The 21,181-nt window shown below is 38.0% G+C and overlaps 1 protein-coding gene across 1 annotated transcript in view; it reads right to left on the reverse strand.

Annotated features, from left to right (window-relative positions):
- Window positions 1-15,279: 15,279 nt before the first annotated feature.
- The window catches only part of naaladl2.L (N-acetylated alpha-linked acidic dipeptidase-like 2 L homeolog), a 338,033-nt gene continuing 332,131 nt past the window's right edge, over window positions 15,280-21,181 (reverse strand). The window contains exon 15 of the mRNA XM_018263683.2: window positions 15,280-15,748. Within this exon, the coding sequence (XP_018119172.1) occupies window positions 15,553-15,748 (196 nt within the window). The 3' untranslated portion in view covers window positions 15,280-15,552. The remainder of the gene's footprint in view (window positions 15,749-21,181) is intronic.

Below are 21,181 nucleotides of genomic sequence, written 5' to 3' on the forward strand. Positions count from 1 at the left end.
TGGGCCCCCTTATCCTGAAGGTTGTTTCAGGGTAACATTTAGGGGCAGATTTACAAAATTCGAGTGAAGAATTCGAATGTAAAAAACGTAGAATTTCGAAGTATTTTTTGGGTACTTCGACCATCGAATTGGTTAAATTCGTTCGAATTCGAACGATTCGAACGATTCGAAGTAAAAATCGTTCGACTATTCGACCATTCGATAATCGAAGTACTGTCTCTTTAAAAAATACTTCGACCACCTACTTCGGTAGATAAAACCTACCGAAGTCAATGTTAGCCTATGGGGAAGGTCCCCATAGGCTTGCCTGTGATTTTTTGTTCGAAGGATTTACCTTCGATCGTTGGATTCAAATCCTTCGAATCGATCGATCGCAGGATTTGCGCAAAATCGTTCGACTTCGATATTCGAAGTCGAACGATTTTAGTTCCCAGTCGAATATCGAGGGTTAATTAACCCTCGATATTCGACTATTGATGAATCGGCCCCTTACAATAGGCCTGGCTGCATTAGATGAAAACTATATTGTTTGCATCAGTATATAGAAATGTATCTAAATTTTGATATTGTTTGCCCCTACTTATGATTGGGAACCTGCAATTTATTTATACCCATCTAGCAGTGTGGATTAAACGGCAGTGAAACATTCTTTTGTTTACACAAGAAGCTTTGTCCTCTTCTTCACATTTTAACCACAAGTTTGCGATTTCTAATCTGGAGACTCGATACTGAGAAAGCTCCAAATAACTGGAAGGCCATCTCCCATAGATTTCATTTTAAGCAAAATTGTTTAAAGGGATACTCTCATGGAAAAACATGTTTTTTTCAAAATGCATCAGTTGATAGTGCTACTCCAGCAGAATTCTGCACTGAAATCCATTTCTCAAAAGAGCAAACAGATTTTTTTATATTCAATTTTGAAATCTGACATGGGGCTAGACATTTTGTCAATTTCCCAGCTGCCCCTGGTCATGTGACTTGTGCCTGCACTTTAGGAGAGAAATGCTTTCTGGCAGTCTGCTGTTTTTCCTTCTCAATGTAACTGAATGTGTCTCAGTGGGACATGGGTTTTTACTATTGGATGTTGTTCTTAGATCTACCAGGCAGCTGTTATCTTGTGTTAGAGAGCTGCTATCTGGTTACCTTCCCATTGTTCTTTTGTTTGGCTGCTGGGGGGGGGTGGGGAAGGGAGGGAGTGATATCAATCCAACTTGCAGTACAGCAGTAAAGAGTGATTGAAGTTTATCAGAGCACAAGTCACTTGACTTGGGGCAGCTGGGAAATTGACAATATGTCTAGCCCCATGTCAGATTTCAAAATTGAATATAAAAAAATCTGTTTGCTCTTTTGAGAAATGGATTTCAGTGCAGAATTCTGCTGGAGCAGCTCTATTAACTGATTCATTTTGAAATTTTTTTTTTCCTATGACCGTATCCCTTTAAATTATTCTATATAATGATAATAATAATAATAAAACAGTACATTGTAATTAATGGTAACTAAGCTGCCTGAACTCATATTGACTATATTTAAATGCAGACAATAGTCTTTAGAATTCTGGTGTTACTGGCCCTTTAAATTAGGCTTTTGGAATAAGTTAAAATAATAATAAAAAAATAGAATATGTAGAAACACCTGTAAACTGTTTTTGAAGGCTTTGTTTGAGGAATTAGGAGAGTATTTTGACGACGAAAAGCTCAATAAAGTTATTGTCTGGTGCTGTAGGTAGTATTTAGGATTTGATTATAGAACTTTATTACTTTTATGCCACTGATTCATTTGCTATGATCAATAAATGAGAACAAAGAATGGAGACATATGGTATCTAATATTTAATAAATGCTCAAGAAGATATCTACTGCTTAATATTCAAAATCTCTCCCAAGAGTATAAATTAATAAGTGTTAGGCTCTTTCTAATGAGGAACTTCCTTTTTAAAACCAGAATGAGTTATCAAAAGGGACCTGGCAGACTTTCAAAGACATTTTCTGACCTTCTAGTATTCGCGTCCACATTAAAATTTAATAAGGTGCTATATATCTGGAAGGTCTATTAGAATTCTTTACCATGTAATCTATTCTTTTTTTCCTTTCTTTTTTTTATCAAACTACTGGGGCAGAAAGAAAAGCATCCAAAATAATAAGCATGCATTTAAATTATGCAAATGACATAAAGCATCTTCTCAGTCTTCTTCTTAAACTGCAAACACTGCATTTAAATATTAATATAGACTGCAAACTTTCTTTACTCTCTTTACTCACTGTGTCATTAGTTTGTATTTATTTTTTAACAATGTCAACAGTTTTAACTTGGGAATTGTTTCTCAAAGTTAAGTAAACCCTCTGTGTATTGTAGTAGGCCACACAAAGATAGCGAATCAAACACACAGTCACAATCTACTCAAATGCAGCAGGAGATTCCCATCTGAGTATCCAAAAGGGCTGGAGTTGCACTGCATGGCTGCAAGTGCTGGACTCGCCTGAAGGTTCTGTGCGAAGCATCCAAAGAGACTTTGGAGTGAGTATTACTATTTAAAGGGACAGTATCCTAAGTGCACTGATGATTATAGAGACTGTGTTTGTTTTGACATTTATTTTTTAAAATGGAAATTTTCTATTTATGATAACCCAATGGCACATACTACTAAAAAAGGATATTATTATGATAATGGTTCATTTACATGAAGCAGGGTTTTACACATGAGCTGTTTTACTCAGTATCTTTTAATAGAGACCTACATTGTTTGGGGGGTATAGTTTTCCTTTAACCATTTAATTGTGTAGCCAGGACATGGAGATGGACATCAGGTCCCCCATTCTGGTGAACAAACAAGATTCTGAGATGATGCAAGGCTTGTCTTAATAACAGTGTCCACAAAATGGCTCCTGTCTGCTTGCTATAATTATGAATTCCCAGTGTAATTAAAGTTGATTTTGCTTGACTAACATGATAAAATAGGATTTGGAATCTTTTTATTTGGGTGACGGGTCCCCTGTAAAGAACTTTGAATTTATTCATTTAGTCAAGTTAGATAGTGAGGCCCCTATACATGTATATATATATCCTGGATTGACAGCACTCGCAGGATTATTACAGGCAAACTTTAGAAATCCCCATAATGTAGGCTATGTGACCCGTCCTTCAGGCCTGTAATCGGTGGACTGGAACTTCCCTTTGAGCCGAACTGTTCAGTGAATAGGCGCAGGTATGCGTTGCCTAGCAAACCGCTTACTCTATCCCTGTCCCAGCGTTTCTTAGCCCAATTTGCAGGCTATTCTATTGTGCTGAATACATATTGACGCTATTGGGACCGGGGTGTCACTTGTATTGTAAGGAACACTGGCTACTAATTCAAGCGGGCAGTGAACTGAATCTGACCACATAGTTACCCCTATGGCAGCGGAGAGCGGGTGCCTAGGGCTTAATACAGCTAAACCCTGCATTTTTTCACTTGCACACAAAGCCACATAACAGGACTGGGTACTTATTTGTACTCCGTCTACCAAGTACTATTTAGGGGATTAGCCAGAGACCACAAGTGTTAGGATGGATGATCACCCCACTTCTTATTTATCAATTAGGTTACTGTGGTATTCCTACGACCCACGCACAGTATATGGTGCCCATACATGCCCATAAACATTCAAATAAGTGAAACCACCAATGTAAAAACAATGTGAACTGTTAAAAACTGCACTGGGTTGGGACCTTGAGCAGAGAAAGAGAGAAACATAGCATATATTGGTATTTAAGCAACATAATATCAATAATGTTGCAATAAAGTCAGTTGGTGGAAAGAGGAAGTCATTGATTAGCACACATAGAAATCAACAAGTCATGTACATTGTATCAAATAAAACATCCAATGTCCAATGTACAAATCCATCTTGATTCCCTTTGGAGTAGGGCCTGGTCCCGATTGCCACCCATATCCAAGGGGGGTTGGTGGTCGATTGCCATACACTTAAAGGTGGGTAATGAATGTAATTTCAGTAGGAAGTGTTTAGTGACGGGTTGAAGGGCCTTTCCTTCTCTCAAGGCCTTACTGATGGCTGACCTATGGTTGCCTATTCTTTCCTTTAGAGTAGTACAAGTCTTGCCCACATAATATAGACCACAGGGGCAATGTAGACCACAAAGTTTGAGGTGCAGCTTAGCCTGTGCCTGATTTTGAATCTTTTTCCTGTGTGGGGATGAGGGAAGTCTGCCCTTCTGTAGGCATCTGCAGGTCACACAATCTGAGCATTTAAAACAACCCAGTTTTTTTCTGCTGAGTTAACCAGTTTTGTCTGTGTTACCTGTTTTCATGAAGTCAGTACGCATTAATAGGTCTCTTAAACTTCCATCCCTCTTGTAGCCCATCATTGGTTTGGGAGCCAAGTGTAACGATAGAGATTCGTTCATGTTTAGCATCGGCCAATGTTTGTTAACATGTGCGGCTAAGTAATGAGATGCTGCTTTGAAAGTGGTGGTGAAAATTAGCGGAGTGACAGGACCCTTCATAGTTTGTTTCTTGGTCAACAGTTTTGATTGGGTATCAAGTTGTTGGTAAAGCAATTCCTCAGAGTATCCTCTCTCAAGGAATCTATCAAACATTTCCTGTAATTGAAACGTGGCAGTTTCCCTTGAGCTGTTATTCCTTATGACACGTAGAAATTGCGAATAGGGTATTCCTCTAATTGTGGCAGGTGGATGGTTGCTGCCAGCATGCAGGATCAAATTCCAGTCTGTGAACAATCTGGTTCCTATATGTGAGTCTATCACAAAGATATTCAGACCTAGGAAATCTATATTATTATTGTCATAGTTCAAAGTCAATTAAATAGAAGCGCGTTTAAATGTTGATGAAAGGACAATAGGGCCTCCTCAGAGTCAGTCCATAACAGGAAGAGGTTGTCAATATAGCGGAAATAAGTCAATATTTCTATTCCCAGACTGGGCAAAATATGGGCTGCTTCAAATTCCAACATGTAGATACTGTATTCGCATAAGATGGTGCGAGTGCGCTTACCATCGTGGTCCCCGAGGTTTGTAGATGTTTGGTGCCATTTTCACACGATTTAAAAATCCGTTTGTGTACTGTTATGTTCTTATTCCCTGACGAAGGTTCCAATAAGGAGCCGAAACGTTGGATTAAAATAAACCTTACTTTTTGCATTACTACTTTTGTTTTGGCTGCGAGTGCTGTCAATCCAGGATATGTTTGTTGTTTATTAAGGACTGGCACCCAGGCATTTTTGAACTCATGGTTGTGTGTTCCACCAACCACTGCTTTTTTATATATATATATATATATCTATATATATATATATATATATATCTATATATATATATATATATCTATATATATATATATATATCTATATATAGATATATATATATACACAGATATGGTTTTGAATCAAAAATGAGGAAACTCAACAAATATGAGGAAACTCAACATTTCCTTTCCCCACAGAGATCTTTGTCAGGAGTACACAGACAAACAACCAGAAATAACATCCACCCACAGAATATTCTGTTTATTTGGCTTCAAAGTAGTTGCTAGGCAACTAGTGGGACTGTCAATCCACTCGTGTAGTATTTAAACATAGGTGGGCAAGGCGGACAAGTTGAAACGGAACATGAAGTATCAGGGAATTGAAAAACTAGAGCAGATATATTGCTCAAGAAACCGAAAAAGAGCCACCGTGCCAAATGAAAAGCCACATCGTATACCTTTACCCAGGATCCAATCCGGAACCTCCTAGGGGCCTCATGGTCCAATCATAATACAGTATAGAGGTGGGTGTGCGCTTCGGTGCGCAACTGAGTTCAGTGTGCCTGTCTGTTTCTAATGCACCGTGATCTAGCAATTGGGGACATCAGGACATCAGAGCCTGTGCGGCGACAGAGCGTGCAGCTCCCTGCACTAACTGTCAAGCCTTTCGGTGTCTGCTGTGCCATACCTGAGTTTCAAGCCATATGAGGTCTGCTTGTCTTACCGTTTAGGCATGCTATTATTGGCAAAGTAACGCTTAGGTTCAGACAGTGTCATAGTCTGCATTCTAAGGCAAAAAATCCATCGGTCCAAGGGAAACGTGCGATCGGGTTCTGAAGGGCATACTTTAATCTTAACCCACATATTACTGCAGACTGGGTACGCGCTCAATGTGCTGAAATATAAATTGCAAGGGATAGGTATAGTGGCAAATGAAGAACAGGTTAAAATAAACAGAAGCAGCAGAGGGAACAGGTTAAACAAAGTCCTCTCCTGGTGCACTCTTAAAACATAAGGAAAAATGCCTGGGTGCTGGTAAAATTGTTGCAACATATTAAGTTTTGGAAAAACAACCGCACTCACAGGTCTTGCGAAAAATGAGTAGGGCCCGAAACATTGAATAAATCCACTTTTCATTTTTCACAAGACCTGTGAGTGCGGTTATTTTTCTAAAACTTAATATATATATAGATACTGTATATATATATATATATGTAGTAGCGTCATTTGTGACAAGACACTTATCTGTTAGAAGTCCAGCATAGACGCTAAATTCATCCACACTCACGCGACGTTTCGGGAAGCAGCAGTTCCCTTTCTCAAGCGTATGTATCGTGTAGTATCGTGTAGGACTCCATTGCACAAACAGTTTACTTCCTTGTCGGGCGGAGCACACGTGGTAAGTAACTGTGATGACGCTTCCTCACATTAGGGACGGATCTGCACGTCAGTGACCACATATCTCCACCCTTCCGTTGCTATCCAGAGTCCATAGTTACAGCTAAGAGAAAAAGTACTCATAACAGCAGATTACATGGCCATTTTCCACTATACCAAATAATCATAATCACCTAAACATATCGGACTGTTGGTGTAAATAGAGAATTACAAAATTATTTACAAAAAATAAATACAGAAAAATACAAAAAGATACAAAAAAATTCAAAAAATCCAAAAAAATCCAAAAAATAATACTTGCAAAAATCAGTTACAAGAAGCATACCTGCTTGCAAAAATAATACTTACAAAAATAAATGCAGATCAAAATCACGATTTAGACCCTGTGGACTAAGGGTACCTAACCTGTCAATCCATTTGACTTCTGCCCTTTTTAGTGCTAAAGCACGATCTCCTCCTCTCTTCAGGGGTGGAACGTGTTGGATAACTCTGAATTTCAACTCGTCAGATGTATGTCCCTGTTCTAAACAATGTCTAGAAACTGACAATGACCTGTTACCTGTATGTATAGTTGATCTATGTTGGGAAAACCTATCCTTAACCTTTTGGGTGGTTTCCCCAACATAGACCAACCCACATGGACACACCAGCATGTATACAGCAAAATTGGTATCACATGTGTTGTAACCCCTAATTTGATATTTCTGATCCCTATGGGGATGATCAAATACAGGACCCGTAAGTACATATCGACACTGGGCACAACCTTTACATCTATACATGCCTTCTTTCCTGGGACCCCAAAACATTGTCTTTTTTGGGGGTATACGTATATCTGCGTTCACCAGATATACGTATAATTTTTTTTTTTTCCCCTGGAGTAAAAATCAACAAGGACCTTGCACAAAAAATAAGTCCTAAATGGCATATTTATTTTGCAATCATCCAATCTTTTAGGAAATGTACAATTTAATGGAGCTGTGAAAATGATTAAGGTAAAAAAAATCCTAATCGGTGTGTTAAAATAAAAGGAATGGGAATGTTATCTGTTGAAGCATATGGCTACACAAGCATATTTATGCAAATGCCATTATATAGCAAAATGCATTACCTGTACATGATTTAGAACTATTATTCAATTCCATATAATAATAATACACCTTTATTAACACTATGTCATTGTTCATAAACTGAGAAGTATAAAATAATACATTTAGCAAAATTAAATATACATTTATTTATATCCGTTATCTGGAAACCCGTTATCCAGAATGCTCCGAATTACGGAATGGCCATCTCCCATAGACCCATTTAATCCAAATAATCCAAATTTAACCCATGCACCTATCACTAGCTGGACATTTACTACTTTTGGTCTGCCTAGCCCAAATTAGTGTTACATTTGTATAATCTTCAATAGATATCAGAACTGAGATCAAATCCATGTATTGTTCACACCTGTAATATCCTGCATTGATCACACCACAGACTGTCAGTGCCCACATTGTTCAGATGTTCACACCTCATGCAGATTGTAGGTGAAGCACTGGCATTGTCTCACTGTTCACTTTAGAGTGGTCCTGATAGGTTTCCTTGTCTCTTACCATGCTCTGCCTGCGCTAACCTACCTGTGTGTGCCATACTCTACCTTCCTTCCCCCCATAAATACTCATACAATAACTTTGGGTGAAAAACTTAATTTATTCCATAACCTTATTCAAGCTTATGCCAAATTATCCACCAAACCAAAAAACCATCAATTACTTTAAAACAAATGAGTAACATTTTGACATGTGTAAAACAGTAGCCACTGAAGGCTGCATATACCAAAATGAGTAACATGACATGTGTGAAACCAAGCCGCTGAAGGCTGCATATAACATTTATCAATAGCTTGCATAACTTACAGTATTCCTGTTAACCAACCCGTTCTCCAGCCTAAGGCTAAACCTCCATCACTTATTTCCATGCCTGCTGTGCCTCCTTGCCCCTAAGCCTAGCCCCAGACCAATCTCACCTTATCCCTTTTGGCTACCCAGTAGGGCAGCCCCCACTATGCCACAGCTGCGCCTTATCTTTCAACCCTCCCATTTCTTGGGCGGGAGGGAAACACTGTTACCTGTGTCATCACCAAGGTAGGAATGAATTCCTGCTTTTCTCCCTCCTATTTATCACCTCAGCTCCTTACCTTAAGTCTTCCATGTCCCTTACTACAATCCCCACAATGCCATGCAATTTTACCCCCACTAAAGCCTACTCATCCCTCAGTCATGCCCCTCTCCGCTTCACCTGTCTAAGGGTCGCTCTATGGGCTTCTTACTCTGCCTATTCTGCTCTGCCTGTGTGTACAATACTCTGCCTATCCTACTCTACTTGTGTGTGGCATACTCAGCCTGTGTGTTCCATAAACTGTCTGTCCTACTCTACCTGTGTGTGCCATATTCTGCCTGTGTGTGCAATACTCTACCTGTTTAACTCTACATGTGTGTGCCATACTCTGTCTGCCCTACTGTGCTTGTGTGTGCCATATCTGCCTGATCTACCTGTGGGAGGTGAAACTGGTGGGGGCTTGTCATCATTTGGAAATTAAGTTAGGTGATTCCCAAGGTATTTAATTATGTGCTGGGGGTTGCTGCGCTACCCACGGGGGAAGATGAGGCATATAGATTTAAAGGTATGTCTTTAAAGTGGGTGTGGTTTAAAAAAGGGGGAGTTATCAACATGGGCATCCATGATCGGCCCAATACCACGTAGGTCTGAAAAATTCTGGCCTTCGGTACCACAGAAGTTGGACTGTACTGATGTAGACAATGTCTTTTCAGCCAAGTTAACTGTAGGTTTTTTTTTCGTTTCTTGACTTTTTTGTCCTACACTCCTCATGCTTGACAATGAAACTGCTACAATATCTGGTTGCTAGAGCTTAATTACATGTGCAACTAGATAGTAGTTTGGGAAGATTAGTAGTACCTGGTTGTTGAAAACTAGACACTGTTTTAAGTCACAGACTGAGAAGTGAAAGAACAGAAACAATAATGGGAAGGCTGATAATGCAAAAAACATAAATAATGAAGAAAGCCCAGAGCACATCTGGGAAAAGAGAAGGGCCCAAAGAGAGCCTGGGTTTGGAGCTAATTCTATGGGGTGAGCCAGAAGAGGCTATAAAGAAGCTCATATTGCAGATGCGAGGCAGAGTGAGAGACTGTTCAGGAACACTGACAGGACTGTAGGATTCTGTAATAGAATATGCAGATGAGAGAAAGGGGCACTAACTAGTTAAAGGCAGTTGTGTGTGAAACCAAATAATGCACATAAAAAACAAAGTCCATATACTCCAAAGGTCAAAATCAAATGTTCGATGCTCCAAGGGTTGAATGCAAATTATCCGAAAACAACAAATGTTCTATGTGGGGTGCTGTCTCCTTAATCTGCTGTCCCAAGCAGGCAACATCTACATATAAACATAAAAGAAAGGGGCGTGCTCCCATCGTATAAGATTGTATCAGCACCTTTAATCAAAGAAAGATATACTGTATAGCTGAAAATGATTGTTCATCAATAAAGTCTTTTAGATCTGTTTCCCAACACGTCAAATCGCTTTTGTAATAGCCTGTGCTGAGTTTGGCTTTGAGGAAAAGCCTTGTGTTCCAGCACACTCTGTTCCCTACCAAGCTGCTATGAACCTATGGTGAGTGATCCACCAAAGGTGCAGTAGGATATTGGAAAATAGCCACAAGGGGGCCACAATTGTGTGGCCCCCTTTGTAAGGGGAGATTTTGTGTATGAGCCTTCTTTGTGGGAGAAACTACCAGCAGTAGCTCTACATTGGGTATGGAGAGTTTTGTTGTGGAAGAAACATATTGCAAAGGACTGAACTGTGCAACTATGGGGCAAATTCACTAAGCGCCGAAATGCCTAACGCTGGCGTAACTTCGCTAGTGTAACTTCGCACCCTTACGCCTGCCAAATTTGCGCAACGGACGTAACTACGCAAATTCACTAACACGTGCATTGTTCAGAATGCTAACTTTTACGCCAGACTTCCTTCGCCACCTCAGACCAGGCGAAGCGCAATAGAGTAGATAGGGATTGCTTCATGGGTGAAAAAGATCAAAAATTTTTTTGGGGCTCCCCTCCTTCCACCCTACATTTCCTAACTCATGGCAACTTAACTATACAGTGGGCACATGTGTAGGGCAAAATAAAAATGTTATTTGATGTTTTGAAGGTTTCCCAGGCTTGTGTAGTGCTGCTACGAATACTTCCATTGAAATTTGAATTTGGCGCTGTATGCAAATTAACCATCGCTAGCGTAACTTCGCTTTGCTTGACGAATCAACGCTAGAGCAACTTCGCAAACTTATGCTACCCCTGAGCGCAACTTTGGATTTTAGTGAATTTGCGGAGTGCTGGCGAAAATATGCCTGGCGAAGTGGACGCCAGCACAACTACGATTCTTAGTGAATGTCCCACTATATATCCAGTCTGAAGTAAAGTGTGGAACTGTGACCACACTTTATTGTTCATCTTTAAATTAACTTTTAGTATGTTGTAGGGAGTGATATTCTGAGACAATTTGCAATTGATTTTCATTTTTTATGATTTGGGGTTTTTGAGTTATTTAGCTTTTTATTCAGCAGCTCTCCAGTTTGTAATTTCAGCAATCTGGTAGTTAGGGTCCATATTACCCTAGCAACCATGCATTGATTTGAATAAGAGCCTGGAATATGAATAGGAGAGGTCTGAATAGAAAGAGATTAATAAAAAGTAGCAATAACATATTTTTAGCCTTATAGAACATTTGTTTTTAGATTGGGCCAGTGACCCCATATTGAAAACTGGAAAGAGTAAGAAGAAGAAAGCAAATAATTTAAAAAACTATACAAATTAAAAAGTGAAGGCCAGTTGAAAAGTTGCTTAGAATTAGTCATTCTATAACATACCAAAAGTTAGTTTAAAGGTAAACTACCCCTTTAAAGGACGGAGCTAATGAGTCAGATAGACTCCACATGTCCCCAGTTCAGGATTAAAATATGTATTAGTTGCTGTTGCCATGTTCTATTTCTGTATAACGTTTTAATTCGTTAGCTGCAAAGCTTTGTGATTTGTTTTAGTTTTTAAGATATGTATTAACCCTTTACGTGCCACAGAACATCTATGTTCTGTGGCATCTAGAATCTATATACTGTGCATAAAATTATATGTGCCTTGCTGCTGCCTGCACGTCCTAGACCAACAGCACAGGGTTAGGTTAGTGTTAGTGTTACACTTAGACACACAAACACACACTTATTACACTGATAAACACTTTTACACATTCACACTTACTTAGACACCCACATACATTTTTGGGGAACAGGTGGCTTAACACATTCACAGCACTGACATACACTTGCAAATACACATGCAAATAACATGCAGTTTTTGCAAATAGTGTATCCGCAACCCGTACTGCGCAGCACCTTTTGTAAATTATTTCAGTGATTATATGGCAATTTGTTGCATTTTATCCATATATATTGCATTTTCATCTCTGCATAGATGGTGTTCGCTTTTTTTCTGTTCGTAAAACCTATTTGACAAAGCTAAAATATTCAAACTATAATTCTGAATGCTGGTTTTTGTGGTTTTATTGGATTTTAGTGATTATTTTGCATTTCTCACTGTTCTTTGTTACTTTGTTTTGCCCATGTAAATTTTGTCCACTATAAATCCATTTGGGGATCTTTGTGCACCACATAGTTTGGTATATTGATCAAAGTATTCAATAGACCTCTGGAGTTCATATTTAGGATGTTTTATGCTGATATGTTATGAAATGTGGGTTTATAATGGGGTAAAACATTTTGATGATTTTCACAAAAACTGCTATATTCAGCATAGCTTTACAGTTTGATAGTTTGCAGTAGAACGATGTATTCACCCATTTTGGATACGTCATAATGTGTAAAAATATATGGTTTTCTAGGGTCTCTGTACCGTTGGGGGTCTTATGGCACATAATGCACACACCGGGTGCTTGTATTGCAGCAGCTGGAGTGTCAACCGTGATAATTAATATACACTATTTTTATTTGTGTACCACTGTACACCACATAGTTTGGTAAATCTATGTATATTGGGCATCAACATGTTCAGATTTAGGATGTTTTATGTTTATACATTACAAGATGTGGGGCATATAATGGGGTAAAATGCATGCTTTGTGACAATATTTATAAATGTCATAAAAAAACCAATATATTGAACATACTGTAGCTTCTATAATGGGGTAAAGCTTTTTGATGATTAAAAACCACTATGCTCAGCATAGCTTGACAATTTGGTAGTTTGCAATAGAAACATGTATTTACTCATTTTGGATTCATCAGAATGTAACAAGGTGCTTGTATTGCAGCAGCCGGAGTGTCACCCGTGAAAATTCATATTGTCATTTGGGTGCTTCTGTACGCCACATTAAAAACCTTTTGGGGATGCTGGTGGAGGTTTCACAAAGAGGAGCCAGCAATTTAGTTATAGCTTTTTTGCTATCTGAGAAGATTGTTTTGGCATTTAATTATAATCTCAACTGATCCTCCTCTTTCCCCAGGAATGTTTTTATATATGAACAAAGCAAGGTTTAATAGTGTATTATGGTGTGCATTTTGAATCAAATGCACCATAAAAGCCAGAATTACCTGTGAATACTCTAGTTTGGCTTAGCTTCCATAGATGAGCTTGGTTACTCTAGGTTTTACAGGGCTAAGTTATGTGATAAAGTTATTCTACATGCCCCCTAGCCTCTACTCTGGACCTACCACCCTTGCCTTCTTGATTCTTAATGGGTTGATTTACACATTGTTCTACATGCCAGTTAGTAAGTTTAGTTTGATTATTACTATTGTTGGGACATTTTTCCCTCTACATTTATTAATCAATCTTATGATTGTGCCTGTGATACACCAAAAAGTCAAATGTTTTCATTACAAATACTTTAGTTATAAGATGTGTATGTGATTGATACTTACAGCTTAGTGATGTGCGGGCCGACCTGATACCCGAGGGACCCGTGGGTCTGGCGGGTTCGGGTCGACCTCGCACTGCTCCTCATGGGTGGCAGGTGGGTGCGGGTTGAGCTCTTCTCCTGCTCTCCCCACCCGCCACCTTCAAATGCAGGCTTCCGACTTCCGGTTTCATAGTCTCACGTCTGCTCGCCCCACCCCTTTTGTGACGTCATTGTGACGTCATCGGCGGGGCGGGTCAGCGCACATCAACCCTGACCCGCACATCACTAAGCCCAAAACATAATGTACAACATTTCTAGCCTACTTCTTTAGTTAAGCTTTAGTTTTTCTTTAAAAGCATTTATTACACTACTCTGTTTGTTTCTAGTTTTATTTGTGTGTGAGAGAAATATGTTGTCTATTTACTGTGAACTCATACACAAATAAAATATCAGTAACATTTATGAAGTGGTATGAAGGACCAACAGATTAATTAAGTTTTTAACACATTTTAATGACAGAAAAATGCATAACAGTATGTAACATAGATAACATGTTTAAAACAAAATTGACAAAATAAGGCAGACCAAAAAAAACCTAAAAAAAACTATAGCATGGACTTTAAATGCTTTGCCCTTTGATGCCTTCGCTTCATTAAAAAGTAACGGGTTAAATATTCCACTTTTTATGATTTTAAGTGTTGCTTTCCAGAATCTAAACCAGCATTTTGGCTGAAGACGGTTAAATGATCGGTACAGAAATAATCTTTGAGAAAGTTCAATGTCAAAAACATGTCTTGCTGTTTAAACTATGGTATCAGAACTTTTATGTCAGTGCACAGAGGTCATCTTTGTTAGTAAGATTACTATGAATTCCTCCAATTGCTTAAGTGCAACATACAGTATAAACCTTATAAAAACAAAAAGTAGAAAAAAATATACCTGACTCTTGATACTATTAATAAATACAGTACAATATGCCCTGGTGACATTAGGTTTGGGGGGGGGAGGAACTTCCTAAATGCCCATTTATTCCATACAAGGGACCTGTACATTTACAATTCATTTCATTCTATTTAGCAAAACCAATATATTCTTAGCTGTATAAAGTTTTGCTTTAAATAAAGACAGTCTTTTATTAGTAGTATATCATTTGTATCCTGAGATACCCTCACGATAGTACAAGTATAGAAGCTGTTATCCAGAATGCTCAAGACCTGGGTTTTCCTGGATAACAGGTCTTTCTGTGGTTCACCATACCTTATGTCTGCTAAACATCATTAAAATATTAAATACGCCCATGGATTGTTTTGCCTCCTATAAAAATTAATTATATCTCAGTTGGGATCAAGTACAAGGTACTGTTTTTTTACTACGTAGAACAAGGAAATCATTTTTTTTTTTCAAAAGTGAATTATTTGGTTAAAATGGAGTCCAAGGGAGATGGCCTTCACATAATTTGGAGCTTTCTGGTTAAAGGGTTTCTGGATAATGCATCCCAATGCAGTACAATATTATCCTTAAATTACTTCTCATTTACAAATACATTTGCAACAACATAATATTTTTTTTCACTTGCACACAAGGCCATTTCTAACACCAAAACTTCATCTAGTAACATAACATCTAATCAGTTATTTGCTTTCAAACAACCAGTACATTCTTGTCGCTGACATCAAGAATGAGATTCACATTTTTCCTTATATTCCTTTAAATTTACTTTTGAATGAATAAGCAAATATTATTTTAAGTCCTGTCCTTGGCATAAAAGCATTTGGTAAAGATGAATTTCCATATACTGCTATATGCTTTTATTCCTCTTCTTTCCACTTGGAAAATACACACATGAAAAAAACCCCAATGATGTGAGCTTTGTGTTTTTAAGGGACATATTTGGGATGCTCTCAGAGATCATTCATAGCTCAGTCCTATCTGATTCAAACACATGAAGACCTTCCTGTAAATACAGCTCAGCTGAGGTAACGCAGTTCAACACCTCTTGCAAGGCTGCTAGAAGTGTTTCATTTGACTTCTGCATATTGCAAAGATCTTTTGCGTTTTGAAGAATTGAAAACCGGGTTGTCTTTTCATCCAGTCTGTATAAGATGTTTCTGCATGGATAAAAAAAAAAAGAAAAATTCATCAAAATACAAGTATAGTATACAATGTGTAAATCACATAAGCAAATACATATGATAATCTTTACTCTTTTTACAAAAACTGCAAAATTCCCCTGTTATAGTGAAAACATTTATGCAGGAATCTATTGTAACATTATCTTTCTGGGGGTGCATTTGGGAGATGGTTTTTGCTATGGTTATTGCTCTGCAGAATTAAGATATCCATATAGAAGCTCAAGTAGACAATTAACACTTAACTAATCATTGCTTTCTATATGCTAACCTCCAAGCATCTTTATTGTCTTATCCTTAGGAACATGACTTTCAAGGATTAACTTGTCCTTTACTGCCATATTTAGAAATGGACAGAATAAGTTACTACTTTGATAAAATATCATGGTGGGATACAATCCTGGGAATGGTTATTTAATATGACACTGTATAATTTAGTTCTGGAAACTCTGACTTACCTTCCAGAGAAAAAAAAAGATTAATATGTGACTTCAGAACAGCAAGGCTGCAACATGACAGAACCAAGTAGTTTCTAAAGTATTAGAATTCCCTTTTGGCACTTGTAAAAATTATAAAATATCTACTCATTATTTATTGTGCCTTTTATGTTTAATTGCAGCCCTTGGCACCTGATGGTTCTGCATTTTTACATAAATCAAATAGATTAGGGACTAGAATGTTTATGGGCATTTTAGACTGTAATCCCTCTAAACAGAGTGCCCTGAACTGCTGCAGATTTTGGGTATATGGTATCCTGTTACCTGTTTCAAATGAAATACATTATTAACTGCTATGATATACTGCAACTGGGTAAATTTTTTGCTTTTTATTACATCCGGGGGGGGGGGAGTATGTGTAAGTGCATACATCTGCTACAAGGAACACTATCCATAGACACCTTAGTAGCTTGATATTTTGCACACTCTGCAAACAATGAACACACATTGAAATAGTGCATATTAGGATCGGGCTCAAACCTATTGAAAAAGAAGGGCCCTGACTGTGTGAGTGATTGAAGGATAGTCAGGAAAAGGAAGGTGGGAACAATGAAAGCTTAAGGTTAGGCAGTTAGAGAGGAAGGGATGGAGCAGCATGAGGGGATAGTGAGATACAGGAAAGTAAGTACCCGCCTTTTCCAGGAAAGCAGGGGACAAGCAACATATCACCCACCCGACCCTGTTCTTCAGGTTAAGTAATGGGGGGGGGGCTGGGAGTTTAGTAGGGGTCAAGTTTTTGTCACAGCTGCAGAGGAATGCATACCCAGGGTGGGAGCTCATGATCCAGTTTTATGCACAAGTCTGCCAAGGTGATTATGGTCTCCTTGGACAAAGGTAGTTTTCTGGTTGCCAGCTCCCACTTGCCCACCTATCACTCTCACAACAGGTGGCTGGTAGCCCAGTTGGTGGTGTTTTTACAGTGGGCAAGCATTCCGTTTGGTGTGTTCATAATGTTCATGTATCATATTCTGTATATTGTTAGTCTTAAATTGCTATTTTGGTAAAATGTAAAGTTCAATAACAATTTTGTTAATAAAGTTGTGGCCTGTTACATCCCAACCTGGTTGTCCATGGAATGAAAGAAAAATCAGGATGCTAGAAACAGTTCAACTGAACAATGAATGAATAAATAAATTTTAATAGGTTTCTCCCTTGTTTGGCGAATACATCTCTATACGGCTATCCTGCTATTCTCTGCACTGGTGTTGAGCGCATCAGTCACAAAACTGCTAAAAATAATGAAACTGCAAAAGTTTGCAAAATGCAATGAAGTCAATTGGGGGAATGTAATCAAAGTCGGTAAAAGAAGAACTATTCGCAATGCGAAAATGTGTGCTTTTGCACAAACTATCCAAACAAAATTCAGACTGAAATAACAGTGTAAGGAAGAATATTTATTCTTATTTGTGCAAATTGTTCTTCTCTTTGCAACTTTTATTACATTCCCCCAATGAGTGTTTTTTGTAGCGTTTATAGTTGTTCAAAATAAATTGAAGTAAATTGACTTTTTCCAGTGTTTTCTTTTGTGCAAATCCATGTCTGCAAAAACATTTCACTCATCATCACTTTTCTGCTCCAGTATTTCCAAGCAGTTATATGATATTACATTATATGAGAATATATAGGGGCCGATTCACTAACTTAGAGTGAAGGATTCGAAGTAAAAAATGAATTAATTAATTAACCCTCGATATTCGAGCCTTGGTGAATCGGCCCCTAAGTAATTAGCGTTACACGTAGGGGCCGATTGACCAAGGGTCGAATATCTAGGGTTAATTAACTCTCGATATTCGACTGGGAATTAAAATCCTTCAACTATGAATATCGGAGTTGAAGGATTTTAGCACAAATAGTTCGATCGTTCGATCGAAGGAATAATCCTTCGATCGAACGATTCGAAGGATTTTAATCAAACAATCGAAGGATTATCCTTCGACCAGAAAAACTTAGGCAAGCCTATGGGGACCTTCCCCATAGGCTAACATTGAGTTCGGTTTTAGATGGCGAACTAGGGGGTCGAAGTTTTTTCTTAAAGAGACAGTACTTCGACTATCGAATAATCGAATAGTCGAACGATTTTTAGTTCGAATCCATCGATTCGAAGTCGTAGTCGAAGTCGAAAGTCCTTCACTCGAAGTTAGTGAATCGGCCCCGTAGTTTCTAAAAAAACAAGGACTAGGCTAAATATACATGGGACAGCCAAGATAATTTTGAATCATATTGTTTATGGACAACAATTATTTTATTACTCTGCCATAGAACAGGAACGTTTTACATCACTGTAATACAAAACATAGACATTATTTTGTACCTTAATGTGGACTTTAATGTAGAGTAACACCACCACTTGAGGTGAAAGGTTGCATTAATCCCAATAAAGGGTTGCAGTTAAAAGTATTGCCTTAACTACACTTTCATTTTTCCCCTTTGTTTATGACCCAGTGGATAAAGTTTCATATAAAGGTTTGGGAAATGCTTATAAATTTCAAGGAAATTGATGTTTTAAAAAGTACTACAGCAGTGGTCCAGTCCAATAGGCTCTATAAAAGTATATAATGGCAAGTTGTACATGCAGTGGTCCAGTCCAATAGGCTCTATAAAAGTATATAATGGCAAGTTGTACATGCAGTGGTCCAGTCCAATAGGCTCTATAAAAGTATATGGTGGCAAGTTATACATGCAGTGGTCCAGTCCAATGGGCTCTTTAAAAAGTATATAATGGCAAGTTATACTTTTGACACCATATCTATATATTAATAGGCTTAAATAGTATATTTTTACAAAAATGCTTTATTTAGATGGCACTGTGTTTACACAAGAGTAACTATGTAACTATGTTTCATGCGATATATTTTTATAGAGAGCTGCAATGTTCAGAGTTATAATTTCCTTTAATGGACCTGTAAAACTGTAAATACCTTGAAAAGTCCAAGAACTGGATGTTTTCTTCAGCAAATAACAATAACCAATGCCCAGGTTCTTTTTTAACTTAATTCTGACTTTTTGAAGTCAGCATTAAATTAGATATAAACAAAATGACTGAAGTTTAATTTTAAAACAACCATTTTCCATACTTGACTAGTAAAATTAAATATGCCTAAATCTTCTCTTATATTCTTTTACTGTATACTCACAGGAAGCCTGTAGTTATTACCTTGTCAAATGGAAAATAAATATGTTTCTTGCAAGGAATCAGTGGGTACACAAAGGAAAAATACAGCATGAGAAAAAGCTCAGGGCATGGTCACCCACTACCAGTTTTTGCAATATGCAAAAAGTATTGCTATATTTGCTGTTTTCTTTGAACTTACATAGTTTCCCCTATCAGAAATATTTTACATAATCACACAACAAATGATAACTAGTGATGGGCCGATCGTTCCCATTTCACTTCACTGAAAATGGAGACAATTTGCGAAATGCATTGAAGTCGAAGGATGCACAGGCTTTTTCCAAGCCTCACAACTTTTTTTGCTGTAACTTTTTCATTTTAAAAAACATTGGGATCTATGGGCATTGTTTGCGGTGTTACTGGTCAAAAAGTTTCGTCCATCACTATCGGTAACACATCATATGCAAAACCAATGTACCTACATTTCACTTCTGTTTAAGTTGCACCTGCAAGGGCAATTCTTTACTTTCACAGAAAGGAGCAAAAAAATAAATAATTGTGAGCCTTGTAGCATGCTCAACGGGCAACACATCATACCCTGGCATATCATTGTCCCTCTAGTCGATCAGGGGGTATAAAGTAGCGTGTTAGGGGTATACAGCATTTTGGGCTTAAATACCCTGGCCTTATATCTGTAACACACTTATTTTCCTCTATTCTATAAATGGCTGCCATATTCTTAATTCTTTACCAGAACTGGAAATAGGGGTAGACAAAAAAGGCAGGAGCCTGGAGTGCATTACAAGTAGGATCACAGGGTCATTAAAATCTATGAGCTCCCCACTCATATATAGGGGTAATCATTCCACTTAGTTTAGTCTAAGGATCATCTCTTAAAAGGTGTATAGCTCAGTTAAGTAGAATATAGAGAACTGGCCTGGCTACAGGACTTAAGGCTAGTGGGGGGAATTGAGATGGACAGATGCGAGGACCTCATGTGCATAGGTTCTTTATTCACATAAGTGCAGCACTGTTCTTAACTCCACTCTGCTACTCTTTCTGTCCCCAGTGGGCATCTCCTACAGTATTTGCTCAATAACCCATTTTTGCCTGTTGTGCATTTGTAGTACCCTTCTTACACATTTCTCCCTACACCCTCACTGTCTACTCCTAATTTCAATACAGACTCCCCAGCATTGCTAGCCAGCCATCCAGGTTTCCTCTTTTGCATGTTGCCGTTGTCAGTGGATTCTAGAAGTTGTAGTTCGACAATAGATGGAGGGCAACAGTTGGACATCCTTGACATAAATACTATAACTACTGTGTTTTAAATGCTCTGTGTTTTTCACCTTGGACAAGATTAGGTTGGGGTCCAGGGTGAATTACATCTCTGACTTATCTTACTGAAACAGAAAAGACCCTAATTATAACTATATATATAATTATATCTGTTCTGTCATGCAAAATAAAAAAGAGCTTTGAAAACACAGTGTAAGATAGTTTAAATAACAGTTCCTAAGAAAGAGAGATATCCTGCTACACATTGTCCCTAACTTTTCTTTACATTCCATATGACTGCATATATTTAAAAAAATATTGCATTAGGTAGACTTTTCTGGGTCAACTAATCAACTTTAAATTAAAAATAGATGGACCCTGGCTTTGCTTAGCTGTTGTAAGTGATTAGCATTATTTTAGGAAGCTAAGCAGCTTGGAGTTTGATTATTGTGAACCATTCCATTTATAGCAATAAATTGTAAAAGGCAAGGAGAGCATCCTGCTTAGCCTTAGGCCATAATGTCA

The sequence above is a fragment of the Xenopus laevis genome, chromosome 5L, assembly GCF_017654675.1.
Source record: "Xenopus laevis strain J_2021 chromosome 5L, Xenopus_laevis_v10.1, whole genome shotgun sequence".
NCBI lineage: Eukaryota > Metazoa > Chordata > Amphibia > Anura > Pipidae > Xenopus > Xenopus laevis.